The sequence below is a fragment of the Peromyscus eremicus genome, chromosome 11, assembly GCF_949786415.1.
Source record: "Peromyscus eremicus chromosome 11, PerEre_H2_v1, whole genome shotgun sequence".
Classification (NCBI taxonomy): domain Eukaryota; kingdom Metazoa; phylum Chordata; class Mammalia; order Rodentia; family Cricetidae; genus Peromyscus; species Peromyscus eremicus.
The window spans coordinates 784,093-805,036 of NC_081427.1; the positions used below are offsets into that span (position 1 = coordinate 784,093).

The 20,944-nt window shown below is 50.2% G+C and overlaps 2 protein-coding genes across 2 annotated transcripts in view; one reads left to right on the plus strand and one right to left on the minus strand.

The window, feature by feature from the left end:
• The window catches only part of Slc12a7 (solute carrier family 12 member 7), a 78,491-nt gene extending 72,744 nt beyond the window's left edge, over positions 1 to 5,747 (minus strand). Inside the window, exon 1 of the mRNA XM_059276090.1 lies at positions 5,541 to 5,747. Within this exon, the coding sequence (XP_059132073.1) occupies positions 5,541 to 5,709 (169 nt within the window). The 5' untranslated portion in view covers positions 5,710 to 5,747. The remainder of the gene's footprint in view (positions 1 to 5,540) is intronic.
• Positions 5,748 to 17,942: 12,195 nt separating this feature from the next.
• On the plus strand, positions 17,943 to 18,732 carry LOC131921621 (peroxiredoxin-1-like). The gene has a single exon (XM_059276347.1). The coding sequence runs from the start codon at positions 17,948 to 17,950 to the stop codon at positions 18,545 to 18,547; it is 600 nt and encodes a 199-aa protein (XP_059132330.1). The 5' UTR covers positions 17,943 to 17,947; the 3' UTR covers positions 18,548 to 18,732.
• Positions 18,733 to 20,944: the final 2,212 nt, after the last annotated feature.

A 20,944-nucleotide genomic window follows, 5' to 3' on the forward strand; every position in this document is an offset into this window, starting at 1 on the left:
AGCACCTTGTCCCTGAGCTACATCCCCAGCCCCTCTGTCCATTTTTTTTTTTTTTTTTTTTTTGGTTTTTCGAGACAGGGTTTCTCTGTGTAGCTTTGCGCCTTTCCTGGAACTCACTTGGTAGCCCAGGCTGGCCTCGAACTCACAGAGATCCGCCTGCCTCTGCCTCCCAAGTGCTGGGATTAAAGGCGTGAGCCACCACCGCCCGGCTCCTCTGTCCATTTTTTAAATTGGTTTATTTGTGTGTCTTAGTGGCCGAGTTACAGAAGGACCTTCTATTCTGGGGATTAACCCATTACCAGATACATAATTTGCCAGTGTCCCTCCCATTCACATTTAACAGATTCCTCTGGCCCTGCAGCTGTGCCCTTCACCCTGTGGCTTTAGGAACTGTCTTCTACTTACACATGGATACAGCAACTGGCCACACACACACACACACACACACACACACACACACACACAGCTGGATCCCTGCAGACCCATATCTGCATGTGACAGCACTAGCTTCACCCAGTGGCTTCCTCTGCAACCAGGGCGGCTTTGACTGAGGCTGGTTTACCCCAGACACAGATACACTCATGTGTTGCTTCTCCATCCAGCTGGGGAAGGCTGTCAGTCCACCTGAACACAAATGTTCCTGTGAGTTTGTTTCTCTAGCAGGTTGGGGAGGGTGGGTGTCACCCAGACATGGATGTTTTAGTTTGTTTCCCCCGCTGAGCAGGAGACACCAGGGCTGTTGTCATCTCGACTGCCCTGGGGTCAAGGTCCCCTGCTTTGCTGCCAGAGTTTGCACGAGAACCAAGGAGCCCAGCCCAGGGCCCAGCCCGTCCTGAGGCCTCCACCTCCTGCTCTTCCTGACCTAGTTGTGATTCTCTTTTGGATGTTGTTGCTTTATTTAAAGAAAATTTCTTTTCATAAAGAGATGTGATATCTCAAACCCTAGCCTACCCCCGTGGAAAAAAAGAAGCCAAGTTAAATATTATGGAGCAAAGAAGAGAACAGGACGTGCACTGAGCATTTTCTTGTGAAGCCAAGTTAACCATCACCAAAGCAAGACTTCTTTCACAGCGAAGTGACAGAACTTGAGCTGGCGCTGCTCACCGAGAGCTAGAGGCATCTTACCGATTACCAAGAGGGCCACACCCCATGAAATATTTAAGCAAAAAGCAAACAGCCTGCCCAGCGGGCAGCAGGTTTTCAAGCACCAGAGTCTAGCCATCACCCGGGATCAGCTCTCCAGCCTCGGCAGCCTAAGGAGAGGCAGCCTGACAGTATTTCTGTCCAGGGGACCCAGGTATGGCTTGGGATAAAATTTTATCAACACTCTCCATCAGCAGGACCTGCAGTGAGAGACACTGCCCGGTGTGTGAATACATCACGGAGCTGGCTGGCACTCCTCCGCGCAAGCCTAACTCAGAAGTGTTCTCACAGAAACTGCCGAGGAGGCCACAGAAAATGTGGTAAGCAACAAACCACAGAGCTGAGTCCATAGAGACCCGTGTGGTGAACACAGAGACATGGGGACACACAGGTAACATGGAGACAGGCATACCACGGCCACACCAACTCACATGGAGACATTAAAGACAACAAAAAGACAGCACAGAGACAAGACAGCACTGACGCACACAGATGTACACACAGACGACATGGAGACACACGCCAACACCCATGCACACTACACAGAGACGACATGGAAACACACAGGTAATACACAGAGAGACACAGAGACAACATGTAGACATATACACCATAGGACACCGTAAGACTCACAGAGTCATACAAAGAAAACATGAAGGTACACAGAGACCCAAAGACAGCACAAAGATGCACAGCATGGAGACATTGCAGGTAACAAGGGGACACACAGGGACACAGCCACACATGTGGATATTGTACACATCAGGATACTTCAACCTGGACTCCCGGGCACCTGACTGGAGAGGCCATTGTCATGGAAAGTGGGACGTTCTCTTGGATCCGGGTCTCAAGGGGGCAGGAATAGCTGCAGGTAGCTTCACTTGATCTCTGTGGACAAGCCTTGTACCGCCACCCCTCAAAGTGTAATTATCAAGGTTTGGCAGACATGTGGTCCTGCCAGCCACAACAGTGACGGGAAGCAAGATGCCAACCTCCAATCAGGGGCTCAACGCTGGCCTTTGTCCTGGACAGGGGTGAAACCACAGGAGTCTGTAGCTCAAATGCCAGGCAAGGGAGGGGACAAGGGGAGGCAGAGAGTGCTCCGGCCGCTTGTGACCTCCCAGGAGCCCTCCTTGGGAAGCCTCATGCTATGGTTCTTCTTGCCCTCTGTCTTGGGGGCACTCTGGGTGACTGTCCATCTTGTGTTAGGAAACGGTTCTGAGAACACCTTGGGACTATTTCACCAAGTCGTTGCCATGGGGACTCTCAACCAGAACCCCTTCAACTGGAGGGCAGAGAGGGGCCTCTCTCTGGACCCTCGACGCGGGGCCAGGATCCTCCCTATGGGCCTTTTGTGCTCTTCCTTCCGCCCCTGTGTTCACAGAAGATGCAGTAACAATCGGGGAGCAGACAGTCACACCTAGCAAGTGACAGGCTCACTTCTGCCCCTCTATGGGTGCCATCCACATCAAAGCAAACAGAACACAGTTCGAAGGCTCGGTGTGGAGACCTGTGTCTCTGCAGATAAGAGACACGACATCACTCTCAGATCCCAACACACAGCAAAGGGAGACCATGCCACCACGGGCTGTCTACTCCTAGACACAACCCACCCAATGAGATGAGACCAAAATACTCATGTGAAGGGTGCTGGTCAAATGGCAGAGCCAAAGCATCAACAGGACCAGCATCCATGTATCATGGTGAATATGGAAAGCGGAAAACTTTGGGAGCTGGTCCTGAAAGAGGCTGCAAGCCAGGAGACCTGATGTCTCTGGGGACTTAGAAAGTTTATTCTCATCACCTGCCACACATCTGTAACCAAAGGTTGACTCAGGACAACACCCCACCCAGGGCTTGGCTCCTGGCACTGTGCCCGAGTCGGACCAATAAAATCTTTGTTTGTTTTTCAAACTTAGTTTACACTGTGTTAATGAAACACCAAATAATAGGTCTTCTGTTCCCACGTAGAAGCACGACACGAAACCACTGGATTGACCGTTGTCTGGAACTGTCACACGAAATCCCCACACAACTGGAGCCAGCTGTCCACGGACAGATTCAGTCAGCCAGACAGGGGGACAGCTCTGCTGGGGCCCCAGGACAGCACTGAGTCCCAAACCCCTAGAATGCACATGGAGGTGACAGGAACTGGCCCAACCCTACCTCCAGCTTCCAGTGGGGTCCAACCCCTGGACATCAGACCCTCAGGGCCTTCTAGACTGAAGTCAAAAAACCTCATCTAGGGGGCTGGAGAGATGGCTCAGCGGTTAAGAGCACTGGCTGTTCTTCCAGAGGTCCTGAGTTCAATTCCCAGCAACCACATGGTGGCTCACAACCATCTGTAATGAGATCTGATGCCCTCTTCTGGCCTGCAGGCAAACACGCAGCCAGAACACTGTATACATAATAAATACATATTTCAAAAAAAAAAAAAAAAAACCTCATCTACAAGAGAGGAGGGTGGAGATTTTAGGGTTGGGAGGTCTCCTGGTGGGACCCACCTAATCCTGCCTCACCTGCTACATTCAGGACTTCAGAAAATGGTGGAAGGGGCATGGGGAAGTCTCTACCCACACTTGTCCCTGGCATCCTGTCTCCAAGGGCTTCTGATGGGACTTATAGTTCAGCACGAAGGACTTTGAGCAGTGTTGGCCTGACCCAAGCTCTTGGCTCAAGGTGTTGCAGGTGTTCAATATTCTTGGGCATCAATCTCCTACCCCAAAAGTGAGACTAAGTCCTGGAGGCCTGAGTTCCTCAGGAGCATGAGGGAGCCAGAAAGCCCAGGTCAAGGGCAGGCATAGACCCCAGCCTTGTCACACCATCCATCAGCAGATTATCTGCCTAAAGGGTGGGGGATACTTTCTAAGAGAATGGTGGGGCTCCTTGCCTCAGCAGCTCAAAAGGACCCCAGTAGCTGGAGCTGTCCTGCTTTCTCCCACCCACACACTCTGGCTAGCCCTCGTGGTCAAGCAGGCTCCCTATAAGCAGGGTCTGCAGACACCATAATTGCTCTGTCATTGTATTTGGTGACCTAACAGATCATCTATTTGCTTCTTGGGTTCCAAAAAGAAACGTGTCCCTTGGCAAGTAGGCCGACAGCCACATGCAACCTTGCTGCCGTGCCAAGATTAAGGAAAGTCAACCACTACCCAGCAGGACAAGTATCCCGGCAACCTCATCTGCTAAAGCATGAGACAAATCCTGACCTAGAGCTCAGAACAGAGACCGGTGGAGACATAGCTCAGCATGCCCAGTCTAGGGAAGGGGTCTTTGTAGTGTGCATGTGTACACATACTTACACACACACACACACACACACACACACACACACACACACACACACGCACCCACGCACACCAAAGCTATGCAATTCCCAAGTTCACATGTGGAAGCAACTCCTCAGATTTTGTTACAAAAATTAACTCACCAGGAAAGTGACAGTTCTAAGTTCTTCTTAGTCACAGTGTCACAGCATACCCTCACCCAGATCTCTAAAAGACTGCATATGTGCAACATGAACACACCTGTCATGGGTACCCATGATGGTGCCTCCCCAGCTGACCAGGGCAGGGCATCTGAGCACTGGACAGGCTGTTTAGACCAGTACCAATCCAGCTTTGGAGACCCTACCCAGCAAGGCAGACAGGTACTCAGAAGGTAGAGGTCTCTCAGAGAATGCCTGGCAAGTGCCATCTGTCTTCCAGGGGTGTGGGGCAAAGACCAACCCATACGCCAGATCTGGTTTCATCTTCACTCTGAGACCCAAAGTAGGGCTCTAGAACAATCTGGAGAGTTCACTGTGGGAGCCTGCTCCTGCTGCATGCTCCCCAGAAAACCTGGCTTAGCAGGTGTGTGGCCAACCATAAATTGCACTGTTCTAGGATCCCCACATTCAGGCAGAGGTCACAAGTCGTTATAAAGAACAGAAAGCCAAGGCGGGCTGCCACAGCTGTGAAGTCGCACTCACAGCTCTCACCAAAGGCTGGCTGCCTCTGTCTGGTGTGCACCTTCGAATCCCTCACCAGAGACAGAGGGGACAGCTCCTTTTCTCAGTGGTCCTAACTGCGGGGGGCCACCGTGATCAGAAGGCAACCCCAGAGAGCTATCCTCCGCCAACCACCAATACCCCACTGACTCTTACAGAACAGTTACCACCTACAAGGTCCACAGGACATCAGGCAGGGCCAGGGATTAGCAGGACTAAAGTGTGGGACAAAGGACACCAGCTGATTCCAGAGCCGGCGCTCTAACACTTGGTGACCTGCAGCCATTCCTACAGCCAGCAGGCAATGGCCACCTCCTGACACCTGGGCAGCAGGCGGGGAGTCCGTCACTCGCTGCTCCCACACAGAGGCAGCAGTGACCCTCTAGGAGGAAGGCTTAGCTGCACCTACCATAGCGGCTGGGCTCGCGACAGTAGCGCAGAATGGGCAGCGCGTCTACTTCTTGTGCTTTCAGCGCGGCCACCAGGCTGGGATCCGGGTCGGGGTCGGGGTCGGGGTCCGGGTCCAAGCACAGGCTCTGGCTGCCGCCCCCCTCTGCCCTGGGCCCCGCGTCCCCCATCCCGCTCTGTGCTGGGGTCACCACGAAGCGCTGGGACATGTTGGCGTCGGAACGCCGGGCGCCGCGACGACTGCTGGATGCGAAGCCTGCCCGTGCTGACCGTGGGTCTCGGGGAGCGGGGCGTGGCAGGGGCGGGGCGCGAGGTGTGGGCGGGGCAGGAGGGCGACCAGGCAGGGGCGGGGAAGGGCGGGACAAGGCGAGGTCCCGGGGCCGGGATGTCCGGATAGAAGTGCGGGTCTGGGAGGGGGTAAGAGAGGGCTGGGGTGGGCATGGGGGGTAGAAAGTTGGAGTAGGGGCAGGGCCCGGACGGGACCGAGGCAGGAGATGAAAGAGCAAGGATGAGGAAGAGGGCTGGGGAGGAGGGGGGAGAGAGCTAGAAGAGGGCAGGGAAAGGGCATGAGAGGGCTGGGAAGGGCAGTGGAGTGGTACCTGGGTGAGAGCTGAGCCAGGGGAGAACTGGGACCTATGAGAAGGACCTGCCCTGGACCTAGCTAGATAGGCGATGCTTGGGCAGAAAGGTGTTGGGCAGTTGGCCTGGGAAGGGCATTTGATGGTCTGCCTGACGATGGCAGGACGCCCACTGCCTGCTCAAGAGACTGAATCTCTGGTTTCCAGGCCCGTCGCTTCAGTGTAGCTTAGGGTTGTGCTAAGTGACTAGGAGACTCCTACCCCACACCCCCAACCCACCTGAGAAGCGGCTCAGGAGGCCTGGAGCAAGTGGGCACTGGAAGTGGGGGCACCCACCACTGTGCTCATGGTTCTTGACTACCTGTAACATGGTTTTCGTATTTGTTCACTCAAACGTTTATTAGTACCTTCTGATGCTAGGCGGAAGTGACAGGAGGCAGAAGCCCCTGCCCCTCTGAAGCATATCTTACAGAGTGGAGTAGAGAGAGCAAAATTTGAGTAAAGGGAGCAGGGCTTTCGTTCTTACAGACATCGTGCCCCATGATGGCTCTCTTGGTCAAGCGGAGAAGGTCAGTTAGCTGCCTCTGCCTGTAGCATAACCTGGATGTTACGTACAGTACCATTAGTTATGTGTGAAGCCTCTCCAGGGTGTATCCAGCTCAAGAGGAAGATAGAGTTTCTCTTTTGAAGACTTGGGTTTCTTTCTTAGGAAGTCAGTTTCACCACCCACCTCCATTTGCCTGGCAGCCAGAGGGGAAAACCAACCAGATGGGAGTTCCCGCCCCTGCGTATACAGCCTCTCAGGACCCTGTCCCTGCAGCAAGAGGCGCTCCGTGGAGTCTTGCCTCTCCTCCAGTCAATCTTTGTCAATATTTCTAAGGCCATTCTTGGCCCTTTTCCCCAAGATGAACTTCTGGGTCATATTTTAAAGTTTCCCTGTATTAGTTACTTGGCTCATTTAATGTCTGACAAAGCATTTAAGAAAGGGGAGGCTTATTTTGGTTCATGGTTTAAGAAGGGACACAGTCTGTCATGGTGGGGAAGTCATGATGATGGGAACTTGAGGCAGCTGGTCATGTTGACCACTCCAAAGAAATGAATGCTGGTGCTTGGCTGACTTCCACGGCTTTATGTAGTGGGGAATCTCAGCCCGTGGGATGGTGGTGCCACCCATATTCAAGATGAGTCTTGCTACCAGGTGTGATGGCATATGCTTTTCACCCCAGCACTTGTGAAACCCAGGCCAGTGGAGTTCAAGGCCAGCCTGGTTTACATAGTGAGTTCCAGGCCAACCAAGGATTCACAGCGAGATCCTGTCTCAAAACAAAACAAAAAGTAGATGGCTCCTTTTACACTTAAACCTCTCTGGAAACACCTTGACAAGCACCCCCAGAGGTGTGTTTCCACGGTGATTCAAAATCCAAATCCATTTATGCTGAAATGCATTTATAAACTTGCTGAACACAGATGTCTTTACGTTGTCAAATCTCTCACCCAGGTCCTGCATTTTCCATCAATCTTAGTCATACTCTGATGAAGGGGGGGAGAAGCAGGGATGACGGGGGGGGGGGGGGGGGGGGGGAGGGGACACGACACACGGGACAACACTGGTAACTTTGTGTATTTCTTTTATAACCTGCCACTTCATGTAATTCTAAATTGTATTATTTAAATGCTCATCTACTTCAGTCACGGCATTTTGCAAGGATTGTTTTTTAGGTTATAAATAATGATAACTTTCTCCTTCCATCCCCTTTAAACCTCTGCTGTTTTCTTTTTATCCCTTTGCTTTTATTTTGGATTTTTAAAGAAATTTTAGGGCAACCCTCACCATCATTGCTCATGGAGCTTCTCTACTGTGACTTAGGTGAGACTCATGCTGTGATCTGCCCAAGACAGGCATTGGCTGGGCCAGAGTGGCTTGTGCCCTAGACACACCCTTCTGGCTCAGAGAAGGCCCTCGATGGACATGGTGGGGAAAGGGGTCCTCTTTTCTTTTGGAGCCCAGGAGGGTGAGAGCTCCCCAGGAAGCCCCTCAAAGAGCTTACACTTTCACTTTTAAATTTAAAAAAACGCTCAGATCTATCCTTTCTGGACACAGCTTCTATTCACCTTGTCCCTTTGCTTGCAAGTGTCCCAGGAATCTGCAAGGCTCTGTAGTCACCCAGAAATGTTAGCCAAACTGTTCACAAGCAGCTAAGGGGTTTCCCATGGGGAGGATTCTGCAGCCAGAGTCCAGGGTACTGGGAATGCCTCCGTAGGCCTTGAATTCATCCAGGCTGGGGCCAGCAGGACTGACCCATGGGAAGCCCATTTGATCCTGCTCACTGCTATGTGTCTGCACAAGAGAAAAACCATCAAAGTTTGGTGACTTTTACAATGACACACAGGGAGATGGAGCTTGCTTTACGTAAGACCCCAATTTTGAGCAGTAAATGGGGATGGGGTGAGGATGGAATCCGGAAAAGCTAGGTGACACTGAGTGAGGAGGAGGCTCAGGACACAGGAGACAGGTTGAGGACACTACATCGTGTGGGAGGCAGGGACCAGGATGAGCACATCAGTGCTGAGGAAACAGGAGAGCTTCTCCAGCTTCTTCTCTGATTCATCACAGGACTTCTATAGTTATTGCTTTTTTAGCTTGTTCTTTTTTTTTCATCTGAATTGCAAGTGTGGTCTCGTGCTATAGCCCAGGCTGGTCTACAATGTAATTTATAGCTTAGGATAGCCTCAGACCCTTGGCAGTCTTCAAGTACTGGGAGGACAAGCATGCACCACCACATCCAGCTCTTACCAAGTTGTCTCTGCTGTCTCAGTAAACAAAGGAAACATTGGTGATAATACATTGTCCTCCCAACACAGACATGGCCTCAGGGCCACATGTCCCTGGTCTATAATTATAATCCCAATCTTGATGGCTAGCAAACTATTTATAGCCTCTGCAATTTTTGACTGTTATTGAGGTCTGACTTAACTCTGCAGGTGCCATACTTTTCTCAGAGTCCCATAGGTCATACCCTTGACCCCATGCTCTCCAGGTGCCTTCATGCACACTCTGTCCCTACTGTTTGTCTTCTCTGCAGGAGTGCCCTCCTGCTGCACAGAACATTTTGAGCCTTGATCTGAAAGACACTTCCCTGGTCATGAGATGGTACCCCTTTAGTCAGGTTGGGACCCTCGAGGCCTCTCCAAACTAGAGGTGCCAATACATGGATCTTGGATGGACCTTGAAGGTCACCTAGGCAGAGGTCATGACAGTGACTCATGAAGGTGAGTAGCAGAGCTGGAGCGCTTCTGTCATGGGACAGCACAGGCAGGAGGCATCTCCATCCCCCAATCAGTCACAGGCCCTGACCATGGAAACCCAGCCTGTTCCCATCTGCATGTCCTAAGGCACTCCTAGAGCATGTTATCTACCATATTGGGTAGTGGCCCCTCTTCTGCTCATACCACCATTGAGGCCTGAACCAAGGCCTTCAGAAGGGACACTGAGGCAGGTCCAATCAGAGCCCAGGGCACTATGAGAGCTGACAGAGACTTCAGGCACTTCTGAAAAGGCACCAAGGGTCTCTGGGTCCATGAGGGAAGATTGCATCCTCGGTGGCAGTGCCGGGAGGGAGAGAGGTAGTGCCCAAAGGGAGGAGAGGCCCGCAAGTCCTCATTTTGGAGAGGGTCATGAAGAATCTTGAACTAGGCTATTCCAGACACCATCCCAGATGGGCAGGTACAGAAGGAACTTATTTCAATAACCGTGGCAGAGAGACCTTGGCAGAGCAGGGCTCCAACACTGGCCTGGGGAGGTACTCCTAAAATCACCAGAATCAGAATCGGCCTCCTCTGACCTCACTCAGCTAGCACATGTAGTCTGATCTCTGGAGGTGGGGAGTGTCCAAGGTGTGTCTCCTCCTGCCAGGAGTGGGTTTCCAGAGGGCAGGAGGGTCAGACACAGGAAGGCAGAGAAAGGAAGTCACAGAGAGACGCCAGAGAAACAATGATATAGAGACAGGGAGTGTGGATGGGAAGACAGGGCTGTAACCAGACACCTCTCAATTGGATGACAAGTGCCCTACCTACCACACAGTACAGGTCCTTTTGGGCTTTGGGGGGCGTGTCTCAGGGACTTCATGGGTTGGGCCTTCTGGAGTGGAATGAGATAGTGAGAACAGGTGCCACTGCATAGGCCATAGACGTGGTCTGTGGGTTGAAATGCTGATTTCCCCAGACCCCATGTGGTTCTTGGAAGTCAGTCTCATTGGTGCCCATTTGGGAGGAGTCTGTATGTTTGGCTGCAGCTCCAGTGGGTGACAAAGGTTGGAAGCTCTGTTTAGATGAGGACAGTGGAGTTTGGAAGCTTAGATGATCCTTTTCCATCTTTAGCTCCCCATTCACTGTCCTGAATGGAGATTTGTGTCATGTCCACACACAAGCAAGTGCTGATGAAGAAGCCTGACCCTGAACAAGGAGACCCTAGATGCCAGTCACACATGGTTTGAAGCTTGCCCCAGGTCATCCAGGACAGAAGGACCATGCCTGGTCAGGGACCCTCATCACCATCCACTTGACCAGGGAGCAGCCTGGGAGATGCTGTCAACTGTTCCCAGGTCCTGCAGCATTTCCTTCCACCCAGGACCCCAGGATTAACCAAGGGGGTGCTCATTCCTCTCCAGGCAGAAGCAGATAGAAGGGTGCCATAAGCTAGTCTACCACATACCAGGGCCTCGAGCCAGGTATGTTCTTCTCCACGAGGCATAATCAGCCAGAGCTGGGAGCCAGAGGCTGCAGGTCTGGTGTGAGCCAGAGTCCCAGGGGAGCCTGTCTGGTTAGCTGGAGCTCTTGCCTTTGTGGGATGGTGAGGGCAGGAGCTTTTTCTTCTGGGTTCCTCATTTTAGAGCTTTACACTGATACAGGGCAGACAAGGTCCTTCCAACTCCCTTGTTCATTGTCCCCATCCCCACCCTGCACCCTAGGTATTAAGGTGGACCATATCCCAGCCAGCAGAGGATTTATGTGTAAATATTCACAGATCCTTTTCAGTTTTGGAACCTGCCACCCATTATAACAATTCCTGGATGTTCTCACCCAGCAGGAGGTCAGCCTTTCCCCAAGGCTCCGTTCCCACAGTAACCAGATCCAGCCAGTTAAGGGTTTTAGGAGGACACCCTGCTGCCAACCCTGAATTCCCAGAAAAACAAGTGGCCCTTCCTGAGCAGAGGAGAAAGGAAAGAGAGATCTGTTGTGGATCGGCCTGACGCCTGGGCAGAAAAGGAAATTCCACTTAAAATGTCACTGTTCACTCTTGCATGTGCTCCAAAGGGGTTTCCTTCTATTCTGGCCTCTTCTGGAGACAGTGTTGTCTCTCTAAGGTCTGTAGCTCCCAAAGCTTGTGGGAGGTGCCCACACTGAGACATCCCTCCAGAAGTCTGAACCTCGTTTCCTTGCTCCAAGACTGTGCTGGTTGAGGGTGCCTCGTCAGACCCCAGGAGTGTGGAGGGAGGCAGAGCAGTCCCTCCCTGTTCACCTCATAGTCACTACTCCCTGCTCCATGTGTATGGGAGAGATTACAGGGTAAGTAAAAGCCAGATGGCTGGGCTGATACTGGCATGTCCATGTGGCTCTGCATTGCAAGAAGGTAGAGTGTAAAAGAGAGCTCTTGTCTCAAAGGGAAGCAGAGTTAATGCTTGAGTCAAATATGAGCAACCATGGCCCCAGAACACAGATCCAGGATTGACCCCAAAACCATGCACCAATGAGAAAATGGTTTTATGAGGTTGGTTTTTTTTTTTTTTTTTTTTTTTTGTGTGTGTGTGTGTGTTACAAATAAGGTCATAAATCAAGGCAATTTTCCAAATACATTCATAGGAACAACAGATTGACTGCTAATAGAAAAGTGAGGAAATCTCCACCAGAAGTTTCAGTTGCTATCTTGATAACAGTCTTAGCTTTTAGGTTGGTGAAAGCTAGTGGTCTGCTAAATTAATACATTGCAAGAATTTATCTAACAGTCATAAGGATAATATGTCTGACACAGAGGTCGTCAATGAGTAGCTAATTATTAAGGGGATTAAAGATAGTCCAGGATGAGGACAAAGAAGTGGACAAAGATGATAGCAAGGTCCTGGAGAGAATTAAAGGGGGAAAGTAAATGCTAAAAAAAAAAAAAAAAAAGATAGTCCAGGATAATTTGACTCCAGGTCCACAACATTCCAAATCTCCAAAATCACAGAAATTTTAGTCAGCCAATCAGCTTTCTGAATGCTTATCAAAGGTGTGGCTCTTTTCTGTGAACTTGAGTTCACAGGAACAATAGGGGAAAAGGGAGAGACAGACATATGGGACCTGCCCTGTTCTGTCCACTAAATTCTGTAACTCTAAGCTGCTCTTAGAAATGAGGTCTAAATGGGACTCATTAATTCCTGAGACACTGGAAGGAGTCAGCTAGTATCTTGGTTATATCTGATACTTGGCCGTCAGGGGATGCAATGACTGTGTCTGAGGAGATGAGGACACAGCCAGACATGCATCTTGGCCCATCCCAGGGAAGGCCCAATCACCAGGCCTGCCGTGGGTCACAAACATGGTCCTCTAAGTCACAACTCAAGGCCCCTGCCATACCTACTGCCCTTGTCCTCTCTGAGGAGGACTGGTCTTGCCCAGTGTAGACGCAGTCTGGGCAGCATGCATGAGGGATTGCCTCTTGCTAGGGACATAAGGTTGCACAGTCAGAGTAGCCCAGCCTGGATGTGGTGAGGGACAGCAGTGCCTGCCCTGCTCCTCAGGGCACTGGTAAGCTTGCATTGAACAAGACACCCCTGATGGCACTGGAGGTAGACCCACTAGGTCAGGAGCAGTGTAAAGTTGTTGCTCTTCCTGTCTCGGAGGACTGGCCTCCCTATGATTCTGCTGGGGACTCACTTTCCCCAGTCTGCATTTACTCCCAGACTCCCGGGGTACAGGCTCTGCCATGTGTTGTGAGCCAAATACCCTGGGCATGGGCACATTGCTGGGTGTGAGACTCACTCACACATGGCTGCCCGGAGTCTGGTCTCTCCTGGTAGTTTGACAGGGTCCATCCCTTTAGGTAACACACTAGATCTGGGAAGACAACAGATGTCCTTTGTGACTCCAGCTGCCAACACACACCCACATTTCCCTGGCTGTCTCCTGTCCTTCCGGCCAGGCACTCCAAAGTTTCCCTAACCTGTTCTGTGCCTTGTTGGCAAGACCTACCAGTCTCGATGTGGTAAAGACAAAGCCTCTACTCAGGCCCTGCCCCAGTGCGATGTGGTCACCACTCACCTGTTGTCAGTGGCTTTGTGATATTGTTAGGAACTGGTGGGCCCAGAGTCAAGTGTCCTGTCGTACTGGTGATGTCCTCAGGAAACATCATAGGACCCAGCCATAGACTCAGCCCAAGCTGCCAGCTGAACATCTATTGACCCCTAGCTGTCTCCTCTTTTTTTCAGCCTGTGTAAACACACCCTTGAGATAGGCCAGGCAGAGTCTGTAGCAGACCAGAGAAGGAGAGGACAGACTTACTCTACCTTCTCCTGCCTATATTGGTGAGCTTAGCTTTCAGATGATAGCGAGCAGGAGACCAAAGGAGGGCCACTCTGAGACAGCAGAAGTGTGAGGCTGGAGTTTGGTGGGCGACATGGGCAGTGCCAGTTCACAGAAGGTGCCTGAGTTGGGCTCAGCTGCTGGAGGATGGCCAGAGAACGACCCTTTCCCTTCCCTACTGCTTCTGGGAGATGCTCTCCAGCCACAGGGGCCACAGTGGGTAGGCAAGGGGCTCTTGAACTTTCCTGGGGGCTGGAGCAGAGACAGGTCTCTGTTCGAACAGAGACCTCAGTGGGTATCTGGGCTCCACAGGAGCCTGGGAGGTAATTTTTCTTTTAGTATTCTTTCCTGTATATATGTATGTATATTTGTATGTATGTATGTGTTATGTATTATTAATTCATGGGATTCCATGTTGAGGCTGGCTGGAGCTATGACCTTGGAAAGTGATGGGGCCCCTGGATGAAGCTCTGCCTGGCCCAGGGTCAGTCAGAACATCCCAAATGTTTTCTTGATGTATCACAGTCCTGACTATGAACACTTTTATCCCCGTGAGGTGCTCTGGAGTGTCTCAGCAGCTCCTCTCTGCTCTCGCTCAGCACCTATGTGATGTGAGTGGCATCTTCCCAGTAACTGTGGAAAGGAACTTGGTGATAGTGGGGTGAATCACTCCTAGGAATGCGCCTGTGGGACCAGGAAAGGTCTGCTCAGGATGGGGTCCACTTGTGGGCAACCCTGTGCAGGCAGTGGAAGTGGCCAGGTCCTTGCCTGGGCTTTCTGAGCAGTGGTGACTAGGACTTGGCAGTCAGTAGGGACATTACAGGTGTTTGAGAACTCAGTATCATTCTTAGAGAATCCCAATGCTGTGATGCCCAAAAGTTCTCAAGAGAGATCCATCCTACCTCTCTTGATGGATAAATCTAATTAATCTTACCAGGAATCTGATATTGGGGTAAAAACCTGAAAGATCAGAGAAGCAGGGGAGCAGCCACCAGTGACTTCCTACCTCTTCTGTTTCCTCTAACCAAAAGGCCTAGATCCTGTTTCAGGCCCACCTTACCACTTCCTGTCCCCCTCTCTACAGTCTTCCAAACCTCTATGGTTAATTGGTGGCTAGCTCTACCCTCTGACTCCAAGCAAACTTTATTTATCAGAACACAAACAAAATATCACACAACACTCTCTGGCTGCACAACTCTTAGGTCACCTGGTCAGCCCTTGGCCATGGTCTCCTTGAAGGAGGCCTGCCCCACGTTGAATATGTAAACAGAAACTTGGACCACTTGACTGTCTGTCTTGGCACAACAACCGGATGGATCTACAACCAGATGGTCTCTTGTGTTTCTTGGGTCCCTCCTTCCTTGACAAAGTCTAGTTTCTCAGATGTCTCAACCTTCTGGAGCAAGGACCCTGAGGTGTCTGTGGCTCTGTGGCTCCTTGAGGTCTCCCTCCAAGGCTTGAGAGCATACAATGGATCAGAGCTTGTGGCTTTTGGTTGATATGCTGGTTAGTAGTTTGTAAACTTGACACAAGCTTGGGTCATCTGCTAAGAGGGGATCTCAACTGAGAAACTGCCTTCATCAGATTGGCCTATAGGCAAGACTTTGGAGGCATTTTCTTGATTAATGATTGCTGTGGGAGGACCCAGTAAGCAGCATGGCTTCTGCTTCAGCTCCAGACTCCAAGTTCCCACACTGAATTCCTGCGACTGGGATGTATAAGCCAAATAAACCTTTCCTTCTCAAGTTGTTTTTTGTCGTGGTGTTTTTTTTTGTTTTGTTTTGTTTTGTTTTGTTTTGTTTTGTTTTCAGAGCAATAAAAAGCAAACAAAGCCAGAAACTGGTCCCAGAGGGTAGGCTCACAGACTTGACCATGTTTGTGGAAGGAGTGTGAAAGTGTGTGGAACTTTGAGCTAGAAAAGCCATTGAGAGTTCAAAGCTTGATGTGGGTTGTTCTGTGGGAGCTAGGAGGTTGGGGTATTGAAAGAAATGCAGACAATGGAGGCCTGGCATGTAAAGTTTCAGAGGAACACTTAAAAGTCCCTCAGAGACTCGATCAAGGCAGTTTGTATAATAGAGTTGAATTGAAAATCTCTGGTTTCTGATCAACTGGGGCTAGAGAATCAGCTTCAATTAAGAAGGCACCATTACTACTGATGTGAAACCTTTGCTGGGACAATAGATGCTGCTTAGCTGGGCCTGCAAAATCAGCTGTGATTAAGAAGAAATGAACAGCAGGGCATTGGTGGTGCACGCCTTTAGTCCCAGCACTTGAGAGGCAGTGGCAGGTGGACCTCTGTGAGTTCGAGGCTGGCCTAGTCTATAGCGTGAGTTCCAGGACAGGCTCCAAAGCTACACAGAGAAACCCTGTCTTGAAAGAAGAAGAAGAAGAAGAAGAAGAAGAAGAAGAAGAAGAAGAAGAAGAAGAAGAAAAGAAGAAGAAGAAGAAGAAGAAGAAAGCATCATTGAGGTGAAATCTCCTGGGAAATATTCCCGTGGAGGTCAGCATATGGAAGTTATAGTTCAAGAGGGCCGAGGCTGTACCTTGTGTAAATTATTTACCCACTTGATATGTGTAAGAGTCTCCCCTCAGGCATTGGTTTTGGCAGAACGGAGACTGTAGAATGGAAGGAGGGCATGAGACTTGATACAGTGAGGCAGGGTCTCATCAAGGCCAGGGGTTCTTGGGAGGGCAGGCATGGACAAAGTGCAGTGTGGCAAGGACAGAAGTTTCAGCATCCCAGAATGGGGCTGGGCATGTGTAAAGGGTGCCCACCAGCATCCAGGACCTAGTTCTCAGGACCCCATGACTTAGAACAGGAAGTCAGGCCTGAACTGAGATACGGTACCCTTTCTGCCTTGACATCCATCCCATGGTCTATTGTGTCTGTGATGGCCTGGGACAGGGAAGAGATGGCCCATCCAGGTAAGTGTCATCTCCTTTTTTCTCCTGTCCCTGGGCCCTGAGTGTAGGAATCAGGATATCAGGTAGATATTCAGCCATCAAGCCAAGCTAGGACGCTATCTCAGGAACCTGAGATATGTTTCACAGGCTAACCTCCGTGGCTAGAATCACACCCAGGGTCCTTATATCTGCCTTGGTTTATTTCTCTGTTGTTGTGATAAACATTGACCAAACCAACTTGGGGATGGAAAGGGTTTATTTGATTTACATATTACAGTCCATCACTGAGGGAGGACAAAGCAGGCACTCAGGTCAGGAACCTGAAGACAAGACCTGAAGAGACCATCAAGAAATGCTGCTTAGTGGGTTGTTCCCTCTGGCTTGCTCGGCTGCCTTCCTTCTATAGCTGAGGACCACCTGCTGGTGGGTGGCACTGCCCCAAGTGGATTGGGCTTGCCTACATCAGTTAGCAATTAAGAAAATGACCCCACAGACATGCCCACAGGCCAATCCCATGGAAGCCATTCCTCAGCTGAGGTTCATTCTTTCAATTGTCAAGTTGACAATTGAAGCTAAGCATGGCATGCCAATCAATTCAAGGACACTTGGGAAAAACCCATGAGGCATCTTCGCGATGGTCTACCAGTTCCCCGGATTTCCAAACCTAGGCCAGAGTTTCCTAGGTGAGTGAACGAAAAGGCCCTGTGACTGGAGTAGCACTGTGACTGGAGTAGTGAGATAGGAACATGGGGCAGCCAGAGCAGCAGGAGAGTGTGGTGATATTGTGTTCCCCAAAATATTGTGCACCCTAAAAAACTTATCTGGGGTCAGAGAACAGAACAGCCACTAGATACAGAGGCCAGAAAATGGTGGCACACACACCTTTAATCCTAGCATTCCTAAGGCAGAGATCTGTCTGAATATCTGTGAGTTCAAGGCCACACTGGAAACAGCCAGGCATGGTGACTCACATCTTTAATCCCAAGAAGTGATGGCAGGAGGCAGAAAGGTATATAAGGCATGAGGACCAGAAACTAGAAGCTTTTGGCTGGTTAAGCTTTCAGGCTTTTGAGTAGCAGTTCAGCTGAGATTCACTCCAGATGAGGACACAGAGGCTTCCAGTCTGAGGAAACAGGATCAGCTGAGGAACTGGCGAGGTGAGGTAGCTGTGGCTTGTTCTGCTTCTCTGATCTTCCAGCATTCACCCCAATACCTGGCTCCGGGTTTGGTTTTATTAATAAGACCTTTTAAGATTCGTGCTACAGGAGAGTGATGTAGAATATTATTTTAAGATGTATTACGGCGTCGTCTTCCTTCCTTGCGGTGAGTGTTTCTCGGAGACCTGTAACTCGGCCCTGCTGATAGCAAGATGTCTTCAGGAAATGCAAAAATTGGGCATCTTGCCCCCAACTTCAAAGCCACAGCTGTTATGCCAGATGGACAATTCAAAGATATCAGCCTAAGTGAATACAAAGGAAAATATGTCGTATTCTTCTTTTATCCTCTTGATTTTACTTTTGTGTGCCCCACTGAGATCATTGCTTTCAGTGATAGGGCAGAAGAATTTAAGAAACTCAATTGCCAAGTGATTGGAGCTTCTGTGGATTCTCACTTCTGTCATCTGGCATGGATTAATACACCCAAGAAACAAGGAGGATTGGGACCCATGAACATTCCTTTGGTATCAGATCCCAAGCATACCATTGCTCAGGATTATGGAGTCTTAAAGGCTGATGAAGGTATCTCTTTCAGGGGCCTTTTTATTATTGATGATAAAGGTATCCTTCGACAGATCACTATAAATGATCTTCCTGTTGGCCACTCTGTGGATGAGATTCTGAGACTAGTGCAGGCCTTCCAGTACACTGACAAGCATGGTGAAGTGTGCCCTGCCGGCTGGAAACCTGGCAGTGATACCATCAAGCCTGATGTCCAAAAGAGCAAAGAATATTTTTCTAAGCAGAAGTGAGCACTGGGCCATTTTTCTGCCAGGCTGCATTGGTCAGCCAGAAGAAAATTTCTTGTACTCTATTCGTGCTTAAACAAAATGTGGTGTGATTCAAGACATCCCTTTCCTACAGTACTGGGGGCGGTTAGCCTTTCTTCCACTATTGGGAATAGCCTGAGGTTTGTTGTGAGTTGCAGAAATCAACCTGTTGTTTTTTTTTTTTTTTAGTATCTATTAAACTTGATCTCTGAGAACTTGGTGATTCATTTTAAGGCAATATATTTTTTGGTGTAGAAAAAAAAAGATGTATTACATTTGTTTACTCTGTGGAACATTTGTTTAATGATGCAAAGATATGTTGCCTTCTTTTAGGTTGCATTTGTTAACTCTGTAAAGCTGTGTTACTTTTCCTGTCTAAACACCTGATTGGTATAATAAAGAGCTGAATGGCCCATAGTAAGGCAGAGAAAGGATAGGTGGGGCTGGTAGGCAGAGAGAATAAATAGAAGGAGAACTCTGGGAGGAAAAGAAAGAGCAAGAGAACAAGGAGAGGAGGACGCTAGGGGCCAGCCACCCAGCCACCCAGCCACCCAGCCACCCAGCCACCCAGCCACCCAGCCACCCAGCCACCCAGCCACCCTCATGGAGTAAGAGTGAAAGTAAGATATAGAGAAGTAAGAAAAGGAAAAAGTCCAGAGGCAAAAGATAGATGGGATAATTTAAAGTTAAGAAAAGCTGGCAAGAAACAAGCCAAGCTAAGGCCAGCCATTCATAAGTAATAAGCTTCTGTGTGGTTTACTTGGGACCTAGGTGGTGGGCCCCCAAAGAGCCAAAGAGTCAAAAGAATAAGAGTCAAAACAACCAACTTCAGGAGAGACCTGGGAGTCCCAAGCGTAGAGTCCTCATGATCTGTGAGGACCATCTTGGGTGACTTGTGTTGGCTGGGGTGACATTGCTCAGCAGGGTTTCCACGGACTAGTATGCAGGTGTCAGGTCCAGGGATCTGGATTAGTCTGGGGATCCCAACTTGGGCTCACCCCTCCATGAGAGTGTTTCTCCATGTAAATTAGATTGTTCCTCTGAAAGCATTATTCATAATTCATTGTCTCAAGTGACATGATGTATAGGGGTACTCAGTCTGATGAGTGTGGGGCAGTCCTGTCTCCATTCCCATGCTAAGGCAGCACCATATCTCCCCAATCCTCAGTCCCCCCTCCCCTGTCACTCCTCCTACACCTCCCTCCCCATCCCCAGTTGTACAAACTGGACCTTAGCACACATTTTGTGTGAATTTGCTCTGTGCTGGCACCCTCTGCTGGTCCAGTCGTGTGGTGCTGCTAGCGGTTTCCTGAGTTAGCTTGTTCAGCCTAAAGTCACAGGACTCTACTCTTCCTCATTCCCTGCTCAGCTCTATGAACCATGCATGCCCAAGCCAAGGAGGGTCAGAGCTGGAACAGTGTTCTCTCAGGCCAGGAACACAGGCTGCTCACCAGCAAGTAAGCACTGTCCCTATGGCTGAAGGCTCAGGCTCTCACCAACAGGAAGGAGCCCGTGTCCTCTCTAGAGTAACACTGCTGGAGGTGAGACTGCCTGCCAAGTTGTTACATTCCTGCATACTCCCTTGTGGTTGGCCTAAGTTGTTGTTATCCTCTGACCTGGCTCCTGGGTGACTCAAGGTTAGAGGTTCTGGTAAACAGGCCTCCAGGCCTCCACGGGCTCCCCAGACCCCCCTCTTCCTTCTGTACTGCAACAGGGCCGCCTGCTCTTTCATTTCCGCCAGGCTCTGCCCAAAGTTCCACTGGCCTGAGGATGCCAGCAGCAAGGGGGCAGCCTGAAGCTTCCTTTTTCGTTTAGGGACCTCTAGTTAACTTTTCATTTTTATTGTTGTTTTGTTTTTTGAAACAGGGTCTCTCTGTATTCCTGGCACTCACTGTGTAGACTAGGCTGGCCTTGAACTCTCAGAGCTCTGCCTGCCTCTGCTTCTTAAGTGCTGGGATTAAAGGCGTGCGCCACCATGCCTGGCTCCTTTTCCTTGTTTTTAGCTTGTTCTCTTCTCTTCAGATACTGGAAAGGGGCTGGGCATGCTTTCTTTCACTCACTATATCCTGGGCTTACTTGCTCTCTCTCATCCCTCCCTTATGGGGCTGCTTGTCTGCCATGTGGCTGCTTGCTGGCCTCTGTGCCTAACTCAGAAGGCATGGCTTTTTCTCGTCCTCTTCTCCATCCCTTGTCCAGGAAGCTGTGGAGACAGGATATCACTGTGTGCTCCTGACTGGCCTGGAACTTGCTATGAAGACCAGGCAGGTCTCACAGAGGTCTGCCTGCCTCTGCCTCCCTAGTGCTTGGATTAAAAGCTCAAGTCACCACACAGGCAAGAGCCTCCTTTTGGTGAGTGAGACATAGAAAAATCTGATTGAT